The following is an 18,993-nucleotide window of genomic DNA, read 5'->3' as shown; positions in this document are numbered from 1 at the left end:
AAGAAAGCAAGTAGATAGAATAGGGAGCGCTAATGTTAGAGGGTCTTTTAGTAATAAAATAAAACCGTTCAAAAGAGTATAGACTGCTAATGTTAGAGGCTCTTTTTTTCTTTTTAAAGAAAACAAGTAGTTCGAATAGAATTAGAATAGAGAATGAAAGTGTTAGAGGGTCAAGTGTTTTTTGTTTTCTTTTTTGTTTTTAAATAAAAAAGAAAAGTAGATTAAATAGAATTAGAATAGAGAGTGCTAGAGTTAGAGTTTCAAATGAAGATGGAAACACATCTCGTGTTTTAGTGTGTGTGTGTGTGTGTATTTATTTATTTATAAAAAAAAAAAAAAGAATGACACCATTTAAATGTATCCGGTCTACTGTCCCCATTAGAAAATGCTTAATAGCATTGAGAATAAATCTTTTTGTTTACAGTTCTGTATTTGTAGCATCAGTAAGCACGTCTTGCACAGTACTATTCATAAAATTTCTCCTACATCCTGTTAGTTTCAGCGCAGAAAGCGCAGCTGTTAAACGTCTAATAGATGTGACATCACGTGCCGCACAGCAGACCCCTCCCCTCTGCAGCATGCGCTTGAATGAAAGCAGTGTGTTTCTCTTTAAATGCGGAGCTCCGTCCCATTGCCTCGTCACTTTGTGTTGCCATGGTGCTCTCCCCTGCACTGCGCAGGGTCTGTTGTCATGGAGACCGGCTGAGTGACAGCTGGGCCCTGGAGCTTAAGCCTGCTTAAGAGGCTGTGCTGCCACGCAGCTTTACGCCCGTCTGGGTGTTAGTGTCTTTCGGGCGTCCTTACGCCTGTCTGCATACGCAGATTTATTCCACAAGCTTTAGGAATGATCTCCACCTGCTGCTAAACGAGAAACGCCACGTACAGAAAATAAATGTTACGTTGTTTATCTCTGGGTGGTCTACGCATCGCCAGATCTCATCCGAGCGTCTCCTACGTGGATTTTTGCTTGTTCCTGACATTACTCCTCAGTCAGGGTCAGCCCACCCCGGGCCTGCGGCAGAGGTTGTCATGGTTACCAGGCATTGTGCATCACCGTGATGTCAACAGACAGTCCGTTAAAATGCCATTGGACCCGAAACGGCTGCTGTAATCCCTCTAAACCTCATCTAGCCCTAGATGGACACTGCTTTGTGCTTTGAGTGATTTCATGTCAATGCATGTAATGTAACTCTTTCTGTCGCCCCACTCTCTCTCAACAGGTGTGTATGTGTGTGAATTGTCTGTTCCATATTAAGCTGTCTCTGGAGTGGTGGGCTATGATTAGCACATGCATTCCCGTTACATTTAATTGGAGCTTCAATTACATCACCACACACGCTGTCCTCTGTCTCTTCCATCTCTCATGTGTTTGCTCTCTGTGATCAGTTTTTTTTTTTTTTGGTGTGCTGCGATGTTATTTCAATATTAAGGTTGTTATTTAATTATGGCATTTAACCGCAAAACATTCATTCCGATTAATAATTCCAATTCCACAATTCCAGTTATTTCACAATTCTGACGCACCACACTCCTCAACTCCTGACCACGCAGTAATTGGTCCTGTTTATATCTTTTTATTTTTTGTAAATAAACAAAAGCATATATTGAAATTAAAGGTTATATTCTATGTAAAAATTTATGAAATATATAAATAATACATAATATATCAAATATGGTTAATATGTATCTTTTTTTTAACGACACAATGTCAGTGTCGGTAATTACATTGTTTTAAATTTTACAAGCCTTAAGGTCCTTGCACACTGAGCCCGAAATTCTCGCCCGAATTTTTCGCACATTAAAAAATAAATACGACCTCACATTGTGTCAATCACGTTTACACACTGCCTCCGAAACGTTCGTCTGTCATAAACAAATTCAGATTGGGTTCAATTTTTTTTCATTTTTCGCATCCGTAGCAAGCATTTTGAGAGGTGTTTTGACAATTCAGAGCCACCGTACAAGCAAACGCCAAAATCCAGTATCGCTAGCAAAGCATCAGACTGACATCCTGAAGTAAACTTTGAATCGCTCGGGATAATCCCTGCAGCTCCTTGATAAGGAGGTGGAACTCTCCTTCCTCTCTATGCAATCTCAGGATTGGATGGACCCAATATTTCCTTTCTTTTTCTCTTTTTGTAAGAAGAGAGAGGACAACAAAATCATCCTCACTGTTTGAAGACTCCATTTTGTATTGTTTTGCAAATTTTTTACGCATATAAAAAATTTTGGATGGTTACTCTTTATTTTAAGGTGTATTTGTTACAGTGTAATTATACATTTAAGTAAGGAGTAATATTGATTAACTATATGTACTTATTATATGGTTTGGGTTAGGGTTACTTGCATGCAATTATAATAGTAAGTACATGTAACGTGTAACAAGGACACCTTAAAATAAAGTATTTCCTTTCGGACTTGGTGTGCAAGGACCTTTACACAAGTGTGCAAGATGTCCTAACCAGCCTCAACAGTGATATATAACAAGCATTTTTGTACAATATTAATTTGGGTTTAAATATATTGTTTGCGTGACTTAATGAATAATGAAAGCGACAATGGATAATTTCCCTCAGATCTTGAAAATGAACTAAAGGAAAAAGTACTGGTCAAACTGTGAACTTTTTGGTGAGTGTATTCCAAGACAAAGATTCTATCAATCATTGAGTATGTATTTTGAATAATGTTAAAATTGTTTAATTTCTATTTACTAGAATATATAACCAACTGTTTCAATGCAAGCATGAGACAGTAGTGAGCTTGCAGAGAGAGGCCTCGCTTGCTCTTCCAATTGGCTGTGATTTGTGATTGATTTTGTCGTGTCTTGTAGAATTGTCATGTCTAGTGTGTGGACAAAAAAATCTTATCGCATTGGGACTGGTTAGTACCAGGTGTTAAATGTAAAGTGTGTAATTTGTGCACTGATTCATCACCAAACTATATTTTGAGAAGGCTGACTTTTAGCTGTCAATGTATTTTGAAATTTCAGAGGAGAAAGTTATTACACAGGACGGTAACAGTTCGAGGCCCATTTCAAATTACACACAGAGTAATGCAAATGTTTGCGAACCATTAACAAAAAAAAATGTCAATTATTTTATGTGATCAAAATAATGTTGCGTATTAATGCTGCATTTATGGGTAATCTTTTTTTTTTTTCAATCGGTCAAACCCCTCTCTGCATTTGCACCTACTCAAACACCTTCTCTCTGTCTCCTTTTGACTCGCTGCCTATTTAAAGTCCTCCTCCTAACCTTGCTGAGAGAGGCAACTGTTTTTTCGTAAAGACACTGTAGTTTATTGTCACTGATGCTCAGGAAATCCCCCGACTTGTCACCTGTCCCGCGTTGATAATCTTATCGCTAAAACCACACCGCAACGTAAAAGCATCAATAAAACCTGCTAATCATTTATCGCCTGCCTGGAAGGGCCATTTCTTCATAAGAGCTCTTGTTCTCATTTGACTTGTGTGTGTGTGCACACTTTCTCTCAAGGGTCCGCCCCTCAGCAGTTCACACACTTTCACTTTGACAGTTGGGCTGCAAAGCGCCAACTGAATCAGGAAGTGTGACCGTGAGGTAGGGACAGACAGCACGAGGTGAATGTGACGAGAAGGCCAGCAGGTACAGATTTTCTCTTCGCTTGCAGCAAGACATGATTAAGAGGAAAGTGGGAATACAGCAAAAACAGGGGGAAAAAAACAAATGCGGAGCTGCTTGTGCTGTTTACGCTGCAGACACTTTTTATTTATGGTAGGTTTAGAACCATTTTTATAGATAATACAGTTTTTTTTTTTTAAGGTCTACGGTATGTTTTGAAGTATATATGTGGTTGCTTTTGTGTCGTCTCACGTGTTGAAAACAGCACTTGCTTTCTTCATATGCACGAGTGTAGTAGTAATATGCAAATTACCCTGTAACTGTTGTTTATGTGAGTGCATTGGTGTTAGGTTAAGCGTGTAATCTGTTTCTGTACTAGCATCAGAGTGGCTGCGTGACCTTGACACAGTTTTTGTGTGCAAAAAATTACTGTTATGTTTATATATACGATTATAAATCTGTCTGGAATGGTCCATCTTACTCCGTGTCCTTTCTGCCAATGAAACTTGGCATTAAGTGCTTTTTTGCAGCCAATTTTATACGCAAAAAACTCCTGCCATTTCTGGTTTTACTCTAAATCTTCTTCCATTCATTTCCTTCGCTTCTAATAACACGTGGAAGCGAGGGCTCTTTCGTTGGGCATGTTTGTGTGGTCCAGATAGGGTTTGGGGTTTGTAACAGACTTCATTGTGAGATTACAGAGAAGTGTGATCCTGTTATTTCACTTTCTACAAGCCGTGTCCCGCCAGCTGAGGGCATGACAGGACACACACACACGTGTGTACAGATAGCAAGTCACTACTAAGGTCTGTCGTGTTTTGTGTCATGCTAAAATATGTAATTACTGGTGCAAACGCAACCGTTGATTTGTTGGTGAATAAACTAAACTTCTCCTTGCAACCCAGCAAGCTTTGTTAATCTTCGATCTTCTTTTCCCTATTGTTTCACTGCTGTCAAACCTGTTTCTTTTTTTTTGTATGCTTAAAAAACACGCCTTGTCAGACTTGTTCCTCATTCTGGCCTCTCTCTCTCTCTTTTTTTCCCTGTGTGTTTGTGTGTATGGAGTAGACCAGAATCTGTGGAGGCGAGCTCTGTGGTAGTTGAGAAGTCCAGCTACCCTCACCAGATTTACAGCAGTGGCTCCCACCACTCGCACGGCTACATCGGTCTGCCTTACGCCGTGAGTATCGTCCCCCAGCAAAACACGCCACACTCCTTCCTGCAATTACATTGTTGACCTGCTTATCTGCATTCTGTTATCTGATCATGCTTTCGCTTCACGACTTTCTAATGGTTCCTCCTCCAGGACCACAATTATGGGGCGCGACCCCCCCCCACCCCGCCGGCGTCCCCGCCTCCTTCGGTGCTGATCCGGCCGGGCGAGGGTTTGTTTGTGTCCGGGGGCCGGCCAGGCGAGAACTTGTTCGTGCCAGGTGGGCAGGACGAGGCGTCGCGTGGCACCACGCTCAGCACCTCGGAAGACGGCAGCTACGGTGCTGACATCACACGCTGCATTTGCGGCTTCACCCATGACGATGGCTACATGATCTGCTGCGACAAGTGCAGGTGGGACCACACACTTCGACATGTTCAAACTATGTCTACATGTGTAATAACAGCATTCATGGCTGTGCTTCAAAACCTATCTGTCATAAGCTGTTTAAAATGCTTTATGTATCTGGAGCTTATTAGTTCTTGAGATGAGGCCTGGTTTAAAGGTATAGTTCAACCAAAAATGAAAATTCTATAATTAATTGCTCACCCTCGTGTCGTTCCAAACCCGTAAGATCTTCGTTCATCTTCGGAACACAAATTAAGATATTTTTGTTGAAATCCGAGAGCTTTCTGACCTGCATAGACAGCAACACAACTGCAGTGTACTTTTTAAATGAAAACAAAAATAACATAATTTATTTACCGTCTTTCGCCATTTTGGAGAGTACCACAATGCATGCGCGTGCTTTCCTCAGAACGTAATCAATGTAATCAGCGTTGTTTACGTTCAGGAGAAAGCGCGCACATGCTGTACGTAAACAATGCTGATTACTTTCTGTGCAAGGTCAGAGAGCTCTCAGATTTCATCAAAAATATCTTAATTTGTGTTCGGAAGATGAACAAAGGTCTTACGGGTTTGGAATGGCATGGAGATGGATTTTTGGGTGAACTAACCCTTTAAAGAATCATGTGTAGTACAACCGGTGGGTCCTAGACAGAGTCAGACATTAAGATGGCAAAGATGCCACTAAGAGGGACAAAGGTGTCACAGATGTGTGTAATTAAGTGTTTTAATGTAATATTTGATATAAAAAAAAATTATTTGCTTGGTATTAGAGATAGTGGTCGACCGATATATATCGCCATGGCCGATATTTGGCATTTTTCAAATATCGGCATCAGCCAATAAGTTTTTCTTTTTGGCCGATGCGCTATTTTGACGGCGCTGAGAACGGCAGCACCTGAACACACAGTGCTCACATTCTCCCTCTTGTTCGCTGTCGTCTTTAACAGTTCTGTCCATGGACAGAAGTCTGTCTAATAATCAGATAGAACTGTTAAACGAAGGAATTAAAATGTATACAAAAAGTCTCATAACGATTGTTTTTATATTGTTAGTAATAGAAAGGCAAACATTATAATACTTTCTCGTTTGCCGTCAGCATTCAGCAAATACGCATTTACATCATTTAAACATCTTTGAATGACTAATGAACATCTAATTTCAAAAACCTTGCAAACTTAGTCAAATCCAGTTGTGAGATCTTGTGAAGTGTACATTTGTATCCTGCATGATCGCGTGTACTCTGCATGATGGTCGGTCCATGCAAATTAAATACGGACATTTTCACTGTGTGCTTGTATGTAAAATGAGTGTTACCTTGGCTTTATTTGAAAAAATGTGATTCCCAATGCACACAAACTTCCCAGAATACTGAGTGCCCTGTTACAGTGTTTACTTCCTTTTTAATTATATTTTTATTAAATATTTGTTTGTGAAAAATACTTTGTCACTTAAAGTATTAGCATGTTTATTTTACACATTTATTTTTTAATCCATTTTCAAATTATTTGAAATTTCTTAAATATTAAATAAAATGATATCGGCTTTATATCGGCCATTGGCCACCCTGCTTTCCAAGATATCGGCATCGGCTGTCAAAAAAACAATATCGGTCGACCACTAATTAGAGACCTGTATCTGTCAAAAATTGCCTAAAAGGACATAGATGGCCCAGATATGCTCTCAGATGTAGGGTAAAAATGTCTGTGTTATACTTATATGGAGCAAGGACACTTTAAATTCAACAAAAGTGATAAAGATATTTATAATGCTACACAAGATTTCTAATTTCAAGTAAATGCTATTCTTTCTATTTATCTAACAGTCTTTGAAAAAATGTATCACTGTTTTGACCAAAATATTAAGAAATATTTCTTAAGCACCAAATCAGCATTAGAATGATTTCTGAAGAATAGTAATGAGTACAGATGCTGAAAACTTAGCTTTGGATTACAGGAATAAATTACATTTTAAAATGTAATAAGAGAGAAAACAGTTCTTTTAAATTATAATAAAATGTGAAAAATATAAAATTTTTACTGTATTCTTGATAAAGAAAAATATTCCAAAACATAAAAACATTAATTAAAAATCTTATCCGTCCCAAACTTTTGAACAGTAGTAGTGCATGTACTATTAAAATATTAATTTTTGCAAAATATTATGTTTTATATTTTGTACAATTCTTTTCTTGATAGTTCAGAGCTATGTAATCTAACATAATGACCAGCCCTCATTTTAAATGCATTTTAAAAAATTTACATTTTGTTCATTATTTCCAGCTACTTTGTATATTGATGTCGATTTTATTTTATGGCTAATAAAAAATTGTTCAGAAATGTCATGTTAATTAAGTCAAGTTTTCAATGTAATTGGATGTATTTTTACAAAGAAAAAAAATTCGGGCTCAAGTATTTTTTTTTAGAACAATGTTTATTTTGGTTGTAGCTTTATCTGTTAAAATACTACAGATAACTACCCGTTTTTTGTTCTCTAAACAGTGGCATTAATGTTTGCTGAGATAGGATCCCATTCTTTGTTTATGAGATTAGCACTGCCGACAAGACATGTAACAGTGCTGGGAATTCAGAGTGTAGATGAAAACTTACAGTTGATTGAATGTTTAAATAGTAGGATCTGTCAGTCCCTTTGTTCACAGTCAAATAATACTGAAGAATCAAAATAATTGAAGCCATTTCTCCTTATTCATAACTCTCTTTGTGTATTAGTGTGTGGCAGCACATAGACTGCATGGGGATCGACCGGCAGCACATTCCCGAGACCTACCTGTGTGAACGCTGTCAGCCACGCACCCTGGACCGAGAGCACGCCATCCTGCTGCAAACCAGGAAGAGAGAGAACATGTCTGGTGAGTTTTTAAAAAAAAAATGTTTTCATGCATGCATACACACAAACAAACACACCTATAGACATGTTCAACCTCTCCCAAAGCAGCAATGCCACTGCTGCTTTTTCCCACAGTTCAGCTGCATATGAGCATCTTTAGAGTCTGAAGAACTTTACACAATACAGGATCATGAGCTTTTGTATAATGTGAAATGTATTCCTGACCTTCCTGTAATCTATGCTGGCAATTCTATAAGAAGCTCTGCTTGTAGTGATGTCAATAATTGCTAGAGATTTCTTAAGATTGGAAATATCTGAGCTCTCTGCCTCTTGGTACATCTTAAGGCCTTTCCACACTGAGAGCGAAAAAGCGAAGCGAATATCGGACGTGATGACGCACTGGAATAAAACAACAGATTTCTATGGATGCTTCCACATAGACCGCAAACATTCGGGCACCGAAAATGCGAATGTTTTTTTTCTAACCAGTCCGACGAATCTTTTCAGTTTCGCAAAGAGAAAACACGGGCCGTCCAATAAGATTTGAGCCAGGATCACTTGACCGGAGCAGCTGCTGTTGCACAAAAAAGCAAGAGTGGTGGTGCTGTTTCGAAAACCAGTGTAAACAAACACAGAAGAAGAGTGTCCCAGATAAGAGAAGAGAGTGGAAGCTGAGTTCTTGTTATCATTTGTATTTGAGAACAGATTTATTCTCACATGTTCTTTATACAGAATAACATTTCTAATTATTCTCCACTGAATCATGTGATCTGGAGAGCACCGTCCGTTTTCTTCCACGTGCGCAAGTGTTATGAGTCAGAGCGCGTTCACTCTTTTTCTACACATGAAATATGAAAGCAAGTAGACATATGATTATGACGATATATTTTCTGTATGTGTTTTGCATGCAGCTCATGGTATTTTTATAGCAATAAAGGATGTTTGACAAATATTAGCAGTGTAGCGTTATTAAACATACAAAGAGTGCATGTGTCTGCTTATTAGTGCTGGGCGGTATACCGGTTCATACCGAATACCGGTGTTTATTTTTGTTATGATATGAATTTTTAAAATACCGCAATACCGGTGTATGTCGCTTAAACAACGTTCGGAACGCGACACTGTTTGGAACGGGTCCGTTTTCACTGTTGCACTGTGGTGAGGGCACAGCTGTATGTGTTACTAAGCGTGAAAGTTCCGAAACTGAAGCTGTAGAACTAATAGAACATGATGACAGAAGAACTCATCCACAATATCCACATTGACCACCACAAATATCCACCGCCCCCTGCCCTCAGCTCCCGCGTCTCACACACACACAAGCGTGACTTTAGCACTAGATTTAGCAACTTTCAGACCCTTTTAGCAGCGTTTTCCCATAGAGAACAGTGAAACCGGTATCATTTTGAAAAATACCGTGATATAAATTTTTGGTCATACCGCCCAGCACTACTGCTTATTAATCAAAATCAACTATAGATCACAACTGGAAGTTATTACAAGCACTCGATGATAGTTTAAAGTGGGTAAGCAAATATTTTAATAATTACATACATTTTCAAGTGTACTTCTAATTATATTTTAGTATGTAGCCTATTCTTGTAAGCATTATAGATAGTTTGTTTCTGGTGTAGAACCTTGTTTATCTTAATTTAATGCTGTATATTGAGCAGAAGATGATGTTAAATCCATTTACAAGATACATATCTGAGGAAAAATGCATTGTTGGTCGGCGCCACCTAGCGTGCAGGCGTGAATTAGCAGAAGGCGAACAATCGTTTTGCGTTCGGTGTGAAAGCACCATTCGTTGGCGATTCGCTTCGCTTTTTCGCATCGCGCTCAGTGTGGAAAGGCCTTTAGATGCTTCACAACTGCAGCTTGAGTCAATGTCAAAGTGCACTTTGAGGACAAATTGTGTCTGTTCATACTACAGTTACTTTATATTTATGGTTAAGGGGTAAATATCAATTGTATTATGATGGTTAAGGTGGTAAATTCAATGTAAAAGCTCATGTAAATGTCTATTGTTGCAGACGGGGACACCAGTGCTACAGAAAGCGGGGATGAGGTTCCGCTAGAGTTGTACACAGCGTTTCAGCACACCCCCACCAGCATCACACTCACAACAGCACGTCTCGGCAACAAACAGGCTGATAAGAAACGAAAGAAGAGTGGAGAAAAGGAGCCCCCGGCTACAGCCAGGGCCAAGAAGGTCTGAATCACACAACAAACACTTCTAGTAAAATGTAAACGGGACTTCAAAAAAAAAAAAAAAAAAAAAAAAAAGGAAGTAATTTTCTCTCAGAAGATTTTTGTGTAGAAAGTCCAAAGTAACAGTATTTATTTGAAGCAGAAATCTTTTGTTGCATTAGAAATGTCTTTACTGTCACTTTTGATCAATTTAATGCAGTCATGTGTTTTGTTTTGCTTTTTGTTGTTTATTTGAATATTGTTTATAAATGTCATGGAACCAAAATCAGTTATTTCACCTGCTTTGAAACATACAAGTCTGATTTCTGCTTGTTTTTGTCTTTCAGTCATTCCGTGAAGGCTCTAGAAAATCATCTAGAGTAAAGGTGGGTATGCTGGAGCTATCCAAATGTACCCCGCCAAATAACTATTCGTATGTGTGTTACGCATGCTTACGCTGCTTGTTTTCTATCTTCTATCCTCAGGGCTCAGCTCCCGAGTGTGAGCCGACAGATCCTCCCTCTCTTTGGGAGAATAAGATGAAGTCGTGGATGGAGCGCTATGAGGAAGCCAGCAGTAACCAGTACAGTGAAGAAGTACGGATACTGCTAAGAGTAAAAGAAGCCAGAGATGGCAAAACGCTGGCCTACAATACACACACTGCAGCCTTCAAACCACCCGTAGAGGTATAATACTCACATATTCAAATTCCACCAGAGTATTGGTCTGCATTTCTGGTGCGCTGTTTGTGGCTTTGTACGACATGCTCATTGTGACTTTTTCCTCCCAGAGTCACGTACAGAAGAACAAGCGCATTCTTAAGGCTGTTCGGGACTTGGCTGCTGATTCGCTCATAATTGAGTACAGGGGGAAGGTCATGCTACGACAGCAATTTGAAGCCAATGGTTACTTCTTTAAGAGGTACTTGAAAAGACACTTTGTGCTTTTGAGCATTAATTTTGGTTCCCCGTTTTTGTTTATAAAGTTTTTATTCGCAGGCCATACCCTTTTGTATTGTTCTACTCTAAGTTTGACGGTTTGGAAATGTGTGTGGATGCACGGAGCTTCGGAAACGAGGCCCGATTCATTCGTCGCTCCTGCACTCCCAACGCTGAGGTGCGGCACGTAATCGAGGACGGCATGCTGCATTTATACATTTACTCTCTGAGGTCCATCTCCAAGGGGAGTGAGATCACCATTGGCTTTGATTATGATTACGGCAGCTGGTAAGAACACGCACTAGGGCTGAGTATCACTGATGTAATGACATCTGAAATGTTTATTCTAGTGCTGTCAAACGATTAATCGCGATTAATCCCATCCAAAATAAAAGTTTTTGTTTACAGAATATGTGTGTACCCACACATGCAGGTATATATTTTGAAAATATTTACATATATTTATATTCATATAATTTATATTATATATAAATATTAGTGCTGCCAAACGATTAATCGCAATTAATCGAATCCAAAATAAATAAAAAATCTTTACATAATATCTATGTTTGTACTGTGTATATTTATTATGTATGTAAATACAAACACATGCATGTATATTTAAGAAAAATGTTATGTTTATATATTAAATATATTTATATATAATATAAATGTACATGTAAATATTTTCAAAATCTATTCTGTATGTGTGTTTATATATACATAATAAATAAACACAGTACACATACATATATTATGTAAACAAAAACTTTTTTAAAATGCGATTGATTGCGATTAATCGTTTGACAGCACTAATAAATATATTTAATATATAAACAACATATTTTTCTTAAATATATACATGTATGTGTGTGTATTTATATATACATAATAAATATACACAATACACACACATATTATGTAAACAAAAACTTTTATTTTGGATTAGATTAATCGCGTTTATTGTTTATACAAGAACAGCTTGACTGTTCACACTTTTCTCACTACTTTTCCTGTTTCTTGTCTTTGATAGTAAATATAAGGTGGACTGTGCGTGTGTGAAAGGCAATCAGGAATGCCCTGTGCTCAAGCATAACTTGGAACCCACGGAGAATCTGGGCTCTAGCACACGACGGCGCTGCCGCAAGGACAAAGAACCGTCGCAGGATGAGAGCGGACAGAACCAGAACCTCACGATGGACTGTGACGGGCCCACGGGCAAATCGCTCAATGACGCCAATCAGAGAAAACTCTCTCCTCTCCGGCTCTCCATATCTAACAATCAGGTATGATAGACACACACACAGTGCTGTCATATACCCACCTAAGTACCATCTCATCTCACAAAATGAAAACATGCCTGTCTTCATCCATGAAAGGTAGTTTAATGCTGATAAATAATTTAAGTAATGGTTTTACGAAAGCTATTGCAATGACTAACAGCGAAAATCTAGCTTTTTTTAAATATTCGGGGTTGACTGAGAGTCTGGGTAAGACGGTCCGTTCATCTATAAATGTCGAAAAACTCTTTGTTTGCATGTAAATAGGATCCATGTGCATGATTCTTTCTTCGTTGGATATTTTAAGCTCATTCTAATAATCTGTTTACTCATCCACATTTCCTTCCTGGCCCTAATTACAGCGTCTGATAACCAGAAAACATATTTCCGCATGATTTTGCTCATATGTTTCCGTATTTCATTGGTGGCCGGTGGCAGAACATTAAATCTTGCTTGTTTGGCGCGCTTTGAAAGTGTGCGAGAATCCATGCTCGTAACTCCCTGCCATCCTGGTGCCATATATATCAGGACATCCCAGGAAGAGTTGTCAGCAATTCTGGCACAGTTAGAACAGAGGAAATCCGCTCTGATCTTTTTAGTAGTTGCATTTGATTGATTCTCATAAGTACAATCTGGTCTGTCTGACCCAAGATCTCAGCCCGAATCAACACTTCCCGCACTTTCTCTCCCTCTCTAATGCTCCTCTCCTGGTCTGTAGCCAGGCGATGATAAAGGCCCTCTCACCCTCTTGCAGGATCCTGAGTTAATAGAGGATCTAGAAGAGAAAACCTCCGTTAGCAATGAAGTAGAGATGGAGTCAGAGGAGCAGATTGCAGAAAGGAGGAGGAAGATGGTAAGTGCGTCCAGGGGGAAAACGACCACTTTGGCAATCACGGTCGCCATGGAAACGCTACTGCCTCCCACCCCCCCGTATTTTTCCCCTCCTCGTTCTGCCTCCCGGTGTGTGTGGTGATTTGGGCAGCTCCCAGAATGCTCCACCATTCCTTCCTTCCCGCTCCACCCCCTCTAAACCTCCCGCTAATTTCGCTGCTGCCGGCTTAGCTTCTCTGTTCCTGTCGCTGTGTAGTTTAACCTCCTGAAGGGTAGCGCGAGGGCACTCATCCTTGTTGCTTTGTTTTTCTTTTTCTTTTTCATACTTCATCTTTTATGGAGCCTCTTTGGTTCTCCATGAGGGAATGTTAAGAACTGGACTGTGTGTTTCATCTGCAGTCATTTCTCTCCTCTGTCATGACTAAATGTCTAGACCATGATAGTAGTGAGAGATCATGCTTAAATGAAAGAACCTACTATAGCACTACACAGTGTTTTAATTTACACGTTAATTAACATGGGACTCAATGTGGTGGTATTCTACTATATATATGGTCCTCTGTCTAAAAGCTATTTCCATTCTAAAGCACATTACGACAATTCACGTCCAATCAGGCATCTATTCAACACCGCTTCCTACAAAAACTCAACAATCCTGAACAAAAACTGGGCTACTTTTTATATTCAAAATATGTTAGGGTGTAAATTACAAATTCAAACTCGTGACTAATTAAAAAATGTCATGTAAAGTTGCAATGATCCTCACATAGATTTGTTTTGAAAAATTAAACTTGATTATTTTAACCCTAGTAATGCTGTCTGGTTGTGATATAGCTTTGGCTATTGGTTACTTAGTAGCTTAAGATCAACCTTAGAGAGTGTAGTAACTCTCTCACTTAACATGTACATGTTTTATGTGAATGTTTTGGTGTGGCCATTACTGTGTGTGGTGCTTTTTTGTTTGCTTGCCACGAAAGGTAGATGGAAAAAATGTGTGAAAAACAGGTTCTGAACCCATTGCACTTCAAAAACTTTCCTCAACAAACATCATGAAGTTGGCAGTGACTGTTGGAATGTTCAGAAAAATAAAACTCACAACCAATCCTGAAATGACTTGCCTTTAACAGTACAGAAAAAGCTAACAGCAGCTGTAAACAATGTGGTTTTATCTGGATAAATTAATAGTGAGGTATCAGACTCTGGTGCATTATTAGTGGAAATTCCCCATGCTTTCTCCTCATTTTCGCTGCTGCAACAAGACAAACAGGCAATTCAGAAACAGTTCTGATTCCCTATCAATATTTGTTGAGTTCTCTAACACCCCTTTTCCACCATAATGGTACTGGTGCTTGGTCTGGGGATTTGAGAACCTCTCCTGGAACTGTTCCCCGTTTCACTGACTTAAGCTGATCAATGAAGTAAATGACAACGATACTTACTACATGCTCTTAAAAGTGCAGTGTGTAATATTTAGGAAGATCTATTGACAGAAATGCAATATAATATACACAACTATGTTTTCACTAATATACACACTAATATACACAACTATGTTTTCAGAGGTGTATAAAGACCTAACGTAATGAACCATTATGTTTTTATTACCTTAGAATGAGCAATTTCAGTCTACATACACCTCACATAGAAGTCAATATTTTGCGCCGCCATGTTTCTACAGTAGCCGTAAATGGACAATCTGCTCTACAGAGCTGACTCGATGAACAAGTAACAATAATATTTGGTTCACTGAATAATTAAGTAAATATAATTCCTTAATTTACCTCATTGCTTGACTGGCTACTTTCTGCTGTCTCAGACGACGACATCTTTGTCCTGTGTCGGTAACCATAGCTTCTCTATGTTCTCTACCTCACCACTAGATGTCGCTAAAATTTACACACTGCACCTTCAAACAAGCTTTTTTTACAGGTTTCTTTATTTACCAGTTTATGTGTAATATTGTGTACTTTATACTTTTTGACAGTGAGATAGTAGTTTAAATAAAAAATCTTGCAGTTGTCGCAAACAATTAGAAAAATCCTGAAATAATCATGAAAATGCTTTCGTCGGATATATCTGTAAATAAAAAATGTTATTTCAGATGCATGGGGAAAGTTGGTTTCAATAGCTCACCTCCCATATAGACCACTTTTTCCCGTCAGTTTAGTTAAGAACGTTATGTGGTGAAGAAATAATCGTTCCCCCCTTTTTAGGCGTTTAGTGATTTCTGTTCCAAGACTGGAGCATTGTCAAGACCAGCACCTTTTCGGTGAAAGAGGGGTATGTCCATTAATTACACAGTATGCCCATACTGAAGCTCTAAACCCCAACCACACTACCCATACAGCAAGGTCTAGGCTGATACATATGAGTGTGTGCATGGGGGTGTGAGCGAACTGGAGGCCCTTTGTGTGTTTAAACCCTGATGGCTGTCTCTTTCGGCACCATTCAGGGCAGCCCGGCAGAGGAGTCCCATCGTCACGGCGCAGGGGCTTCCTGCTGCAGAGCTCTGAGAAACAAGGAGGTAAACCTACGCCATCATATCCTGAATGACCCCCAACCCAACCCACCCCCTGCCTGTTACTGTACAGGAGAACCCACACACTAACCCCACTGTCCTGTGCTCACTGACCCCATGCTGAGACTGAAGTCCAGGCATGCAACCCTCAGTCGCTCAACATGGCCCACCTCAAGACACCCTTGTGTGGTATTTGTTGCCTTTCTTTTTGGTAGGACAAGAGAGAGTACAGAAACTCTCACACACATATATGCCTTCTCTCATCCCTTAGGGGGGGTGTATTATGTTTCCTCTTGACTAGAAGAGAAGTGTCCCATTTCTCTCTTTTTCCCGCCTTTGCTGCTGGCTATGGCCTGCTGATTGCGCTAAGTAACTAGCTGGGTTCCCAACTGTCAGCCAAAAAATAGACTCAACCTTTCTCTGTTGTCTTCTTTCCTTCTTTCTTTCTGTCTATCATTCATATAGACACGTGAAGAGAGGAAGATGGAGGCAATTCTGCAGGCATTTGCTCGTATGGAGAAAAGAGAAAAGCGGAGGGAGCAAGCTTTAGAACGGATCGGCACCAAAGGGGAAGTTGGCGGACGCAGCGAGATTAAGGAAGAGCCTCCTACTACACCAGAGGCTGAATCTCCTGCCATGTTACAGGTACGTAACCTTCAATGATGTACATGCACATACGGCGCTAAATCAGTAGTATGTTTCCTGTGCAACTGATTCTGACTCGCTTGATATGAGTCGCAGACAAAAGAAACCGTTTTTGACTCGCATGTAATTTACAATTGGTCATATCTGACTGTAAATAAAATGTGAACCGTTAATGTTACATGCATTTATTTGATCAGAAATATAGTAAAGACTGTAAATTTGTAAAATTAGTAATATCGTCGTGTATGTAGTAAAAATAATATATGCTTTCAAACGATTAATCGCGATTAATCACATCCAAAATAAAAGTTTTTGTTCACATGTGTGTGCACTGTGTATAATTATTATGTATATATAAATACACACACATGCATGCATATAATTAAGAAAAAAATTTAATATATTTATGTATAATATAAATTATATGAATATAAATATATACATGTAAATATTTTCAAAATATATACTGTATGTGTGTGTATTTATAAATTAAAATAGTACACACACATATATTATGTAAACAAAAACTTTTATTTTGGATGCGATTAATCGTTTGGCAGCACTAATATATTGTTGAATGTTTGGACCTTTAGCCCATGATAGAGGTAGTGAAGGAGGAGCCTTGTCTGAAGCCAGCAAAGGTGAGCCGTAACAAACAGAGAAAAAGCTTCTCGCGGAACCGCACGCACATCGGACAGCAGAGGCGGCGAGCGCGAACGGTCAGCGCCTGCTCCGACTTGCCACCCAGTTCCCCTGGTGACACTTTAGAGCCCTTAACAACAGAGACTCATGATGGAGAGTCGCCCTCGGCCCCTGAGGCTGACGCTCCACCGATACATGCCCCTGACACCAGCCCGCCCCACAGCGACTCACCCTCCCCAACTTGCCGCAGTGGACAGAAGTACCTCAAAACTAAAAAGGTAGAAATCTTCACCCATAGAATGCATTTCACAGCAGTTTTTTGTGCATTTTACAACTTGCATGTTCTCTTTTCCAACAGCACTTAGTGAGCGAGTGGATAGGTGTTGACAAACAGGAACTGGGTGCTTTGCGGACTCCAGAGCCTCCCCCTGAAAGGCCTTTGCGGATCAGTAGTGATCCTGAGGTCTTGGCCACACAGTTGAACTCTCTACCGGGCATGGCCTGCAGTTCACACGTCTACAGCACACCCAAACACTACGTCCGCTTCTCATCTCCTTTTCTGGCCAACCGTAGTCCCAGCACTCTGGGAGTGCCCACGGGGCGGCGGCGCTCGAGAGAAATGCCTGAAACACCACCTACCACTGGGTCCTGCAAGAAGGTAAAATTGCTGCATTATTTAGAAATGTCATCCAGTATCATTGACTTTTGCTTCTCTGATAATAAAATGTTGTCTGGCAATTGATACTGCAGGAAAAAAAATCCCACACATTTTAGCTCTTTAATATTCACTTTCAAGTTTTCTTATTTAGGCTAGCAAGTTTCTGGTCTAACTCTATATTATTTTGTGCAGCGCTGGTTGAAGCAAGCTTTAGAAGAGGAGGGCTCCACCAGCCCAGGTGAAGGACGCCCTTCTCTGCTGATGCCTAGTGATAGCCCTCTCAGCCCCTCTATAAACGGCGAGTCCTACAGCCCTCTACCCATCAACGGCAGTTGCTCACTACCAGGTGGGTCAGCAGTCCATGTCCTGCTGCAAATTAATAACTCAAAGCTTGTCTAAAGCTGTACTTAGTCTTACTTGGTCCATGTGCTTGCAGAGTTGCCTACCCCTTTGAAGAAAAGGCGCTTATGTTCACTCGATCCCTGTATGTCCGAGACTTCCACCCCATACGGGTCTCCTTGTGCCACCCCAACCCGAACAGAGTCAACAGAAGCACCAGGCACGCCACTGCTGCTTGCAACGCCTCCTCGACCACGACCAGAGGAACTCAGTACTGAGCCCTCAACACCCTTGCAGATTCCCAACCACCCTCTGCCACAAGAGGTATGTGTGTGTGTATGTGTATATATATATATATATATTAGGGATGTCAACGATTAATCGATGATCGATTAATTGTCGATAAGAGATGCAATAGATTAAAGCTATCGATGGTCGATTAAGCCGTTTAATTTTGGGCTGTGTGCGGCTCATGCGCAAAACACATGCGTGACGGTATATAAATGCATCATCATTCACTCATAATTACAAATTAAGCTTTTAATGTGATTTAAACTTTAAAAGTACATTAAAATAGAAACAACACAAAGTTCTTCAACATGGAAAGCAATAGAAATGTAGTAACTAAGTCATATCCCCAGATAATTCTTTCATATCGGGCTCTGCGCTTTGCAGGGCTGCGGGACACAGGACAGATAGGCTATTCATTCCTACGACTTATTAATTTGTGGCCACTGTCCATGTTTCATTAATTTTGTTCCTTAACCCATGATTTAACTAAAATGAGGGAACAAATTAATAAATCGAACAAATTCTTAATTCATGGCCATGAAACCTTTCATTTCCCTTAGATGCGAAAACCGTGATAAAAAGTGAATGACAAAATAAACCTGCGAAGTTAGAGGGTTAGACGGTGAGGATTTAGGAAAAGAAACAATGCCTAAATAT

General features: G+C 39.7%; 1 protein-coding gene across 1 annotated transcript in view; it reads left to right on the top strand.

Moving 5' to 3' along the window:
• Positions 1-18,993, top strand: part of kmt2e (lysine (K)-specific methyltransferase 2E) — a 41,649-nt gene that overhangs the window by 14,066 nt on the left and 8,590 nt on the right. The window contains exons 3-18 of the mRNA XM_016279735.1: positions 4,668-4,779; positions 4,906-5,165; positions 7,887-8,026; positions 10,038-10,216; positions 10,542-10,580; positions 10,680-10,880; positions 10,985-11,115; positions 11,193-11,420; positions 12,166-12,418; positions 13,167-13,265; positions 15,696-15,767; positions 16,227-16,406; positions 17,000-17,326; positions 17,407-17,706; positions 17,899-18,052; positions 18,143-18,369. Coding sequence (XP_016135221.1) covers positions 4,668-4,779; positions 4,906-5,165; positions 7,887-8,026; positions 10,038-10,216; positions 10,542-10,580; positions 10,680-10,880; positions 10,985-11,115; positions 11,193-11,420; positions 12,166-12,418; positions 13,167-13,265; positions 15,696-15,767; positions 16,227-16,406; positions 17,000-17,326; positions 17,407-17,706; positions 17,899-18,052; positions 18,143-18,369 — 2,902 coding nt within the window. The remainder of the gene's footprint in view (positions 1-4,667; positions 4,780-4,905; positions 5,166-7,886; positions 8,027-10,037; positions 10,217-10,541; positions 10,581-10,679; positions 10,881-10,984; positions 11,116-11,192; positions 11,421-12,165; positions 12,419-13,166; positions 13,266-15,695; positions 15,768-16,226; positions 16,407-16,999; positions 17,327-17,406; positions 17,707-17,898; positions 18,053-18,142; positions 18,370-18,993) is intronic.

Source organism: Sinocyclocheilus grahami, unplaced genomic scaffold, assembly GCF_001515645.1.
Source record: "Sinocyclocheilus grahami isolate Dianchi unplaced genomic scaffold, SAMN03320097.WGS_v1.1 scaffold8.1, whole genome shotgun sequence".
Classification (NCBI taxonomy): Eukaryota; Metazoa; Chordata; class Actinopteri; order Cypriniformes; family Cyprinidae; genus Sinocyclocheilus; species Sinocyclocheilus grahami.
This window is presented reverse-complemented; position numbering and strand designations above follow the sequence as displayed.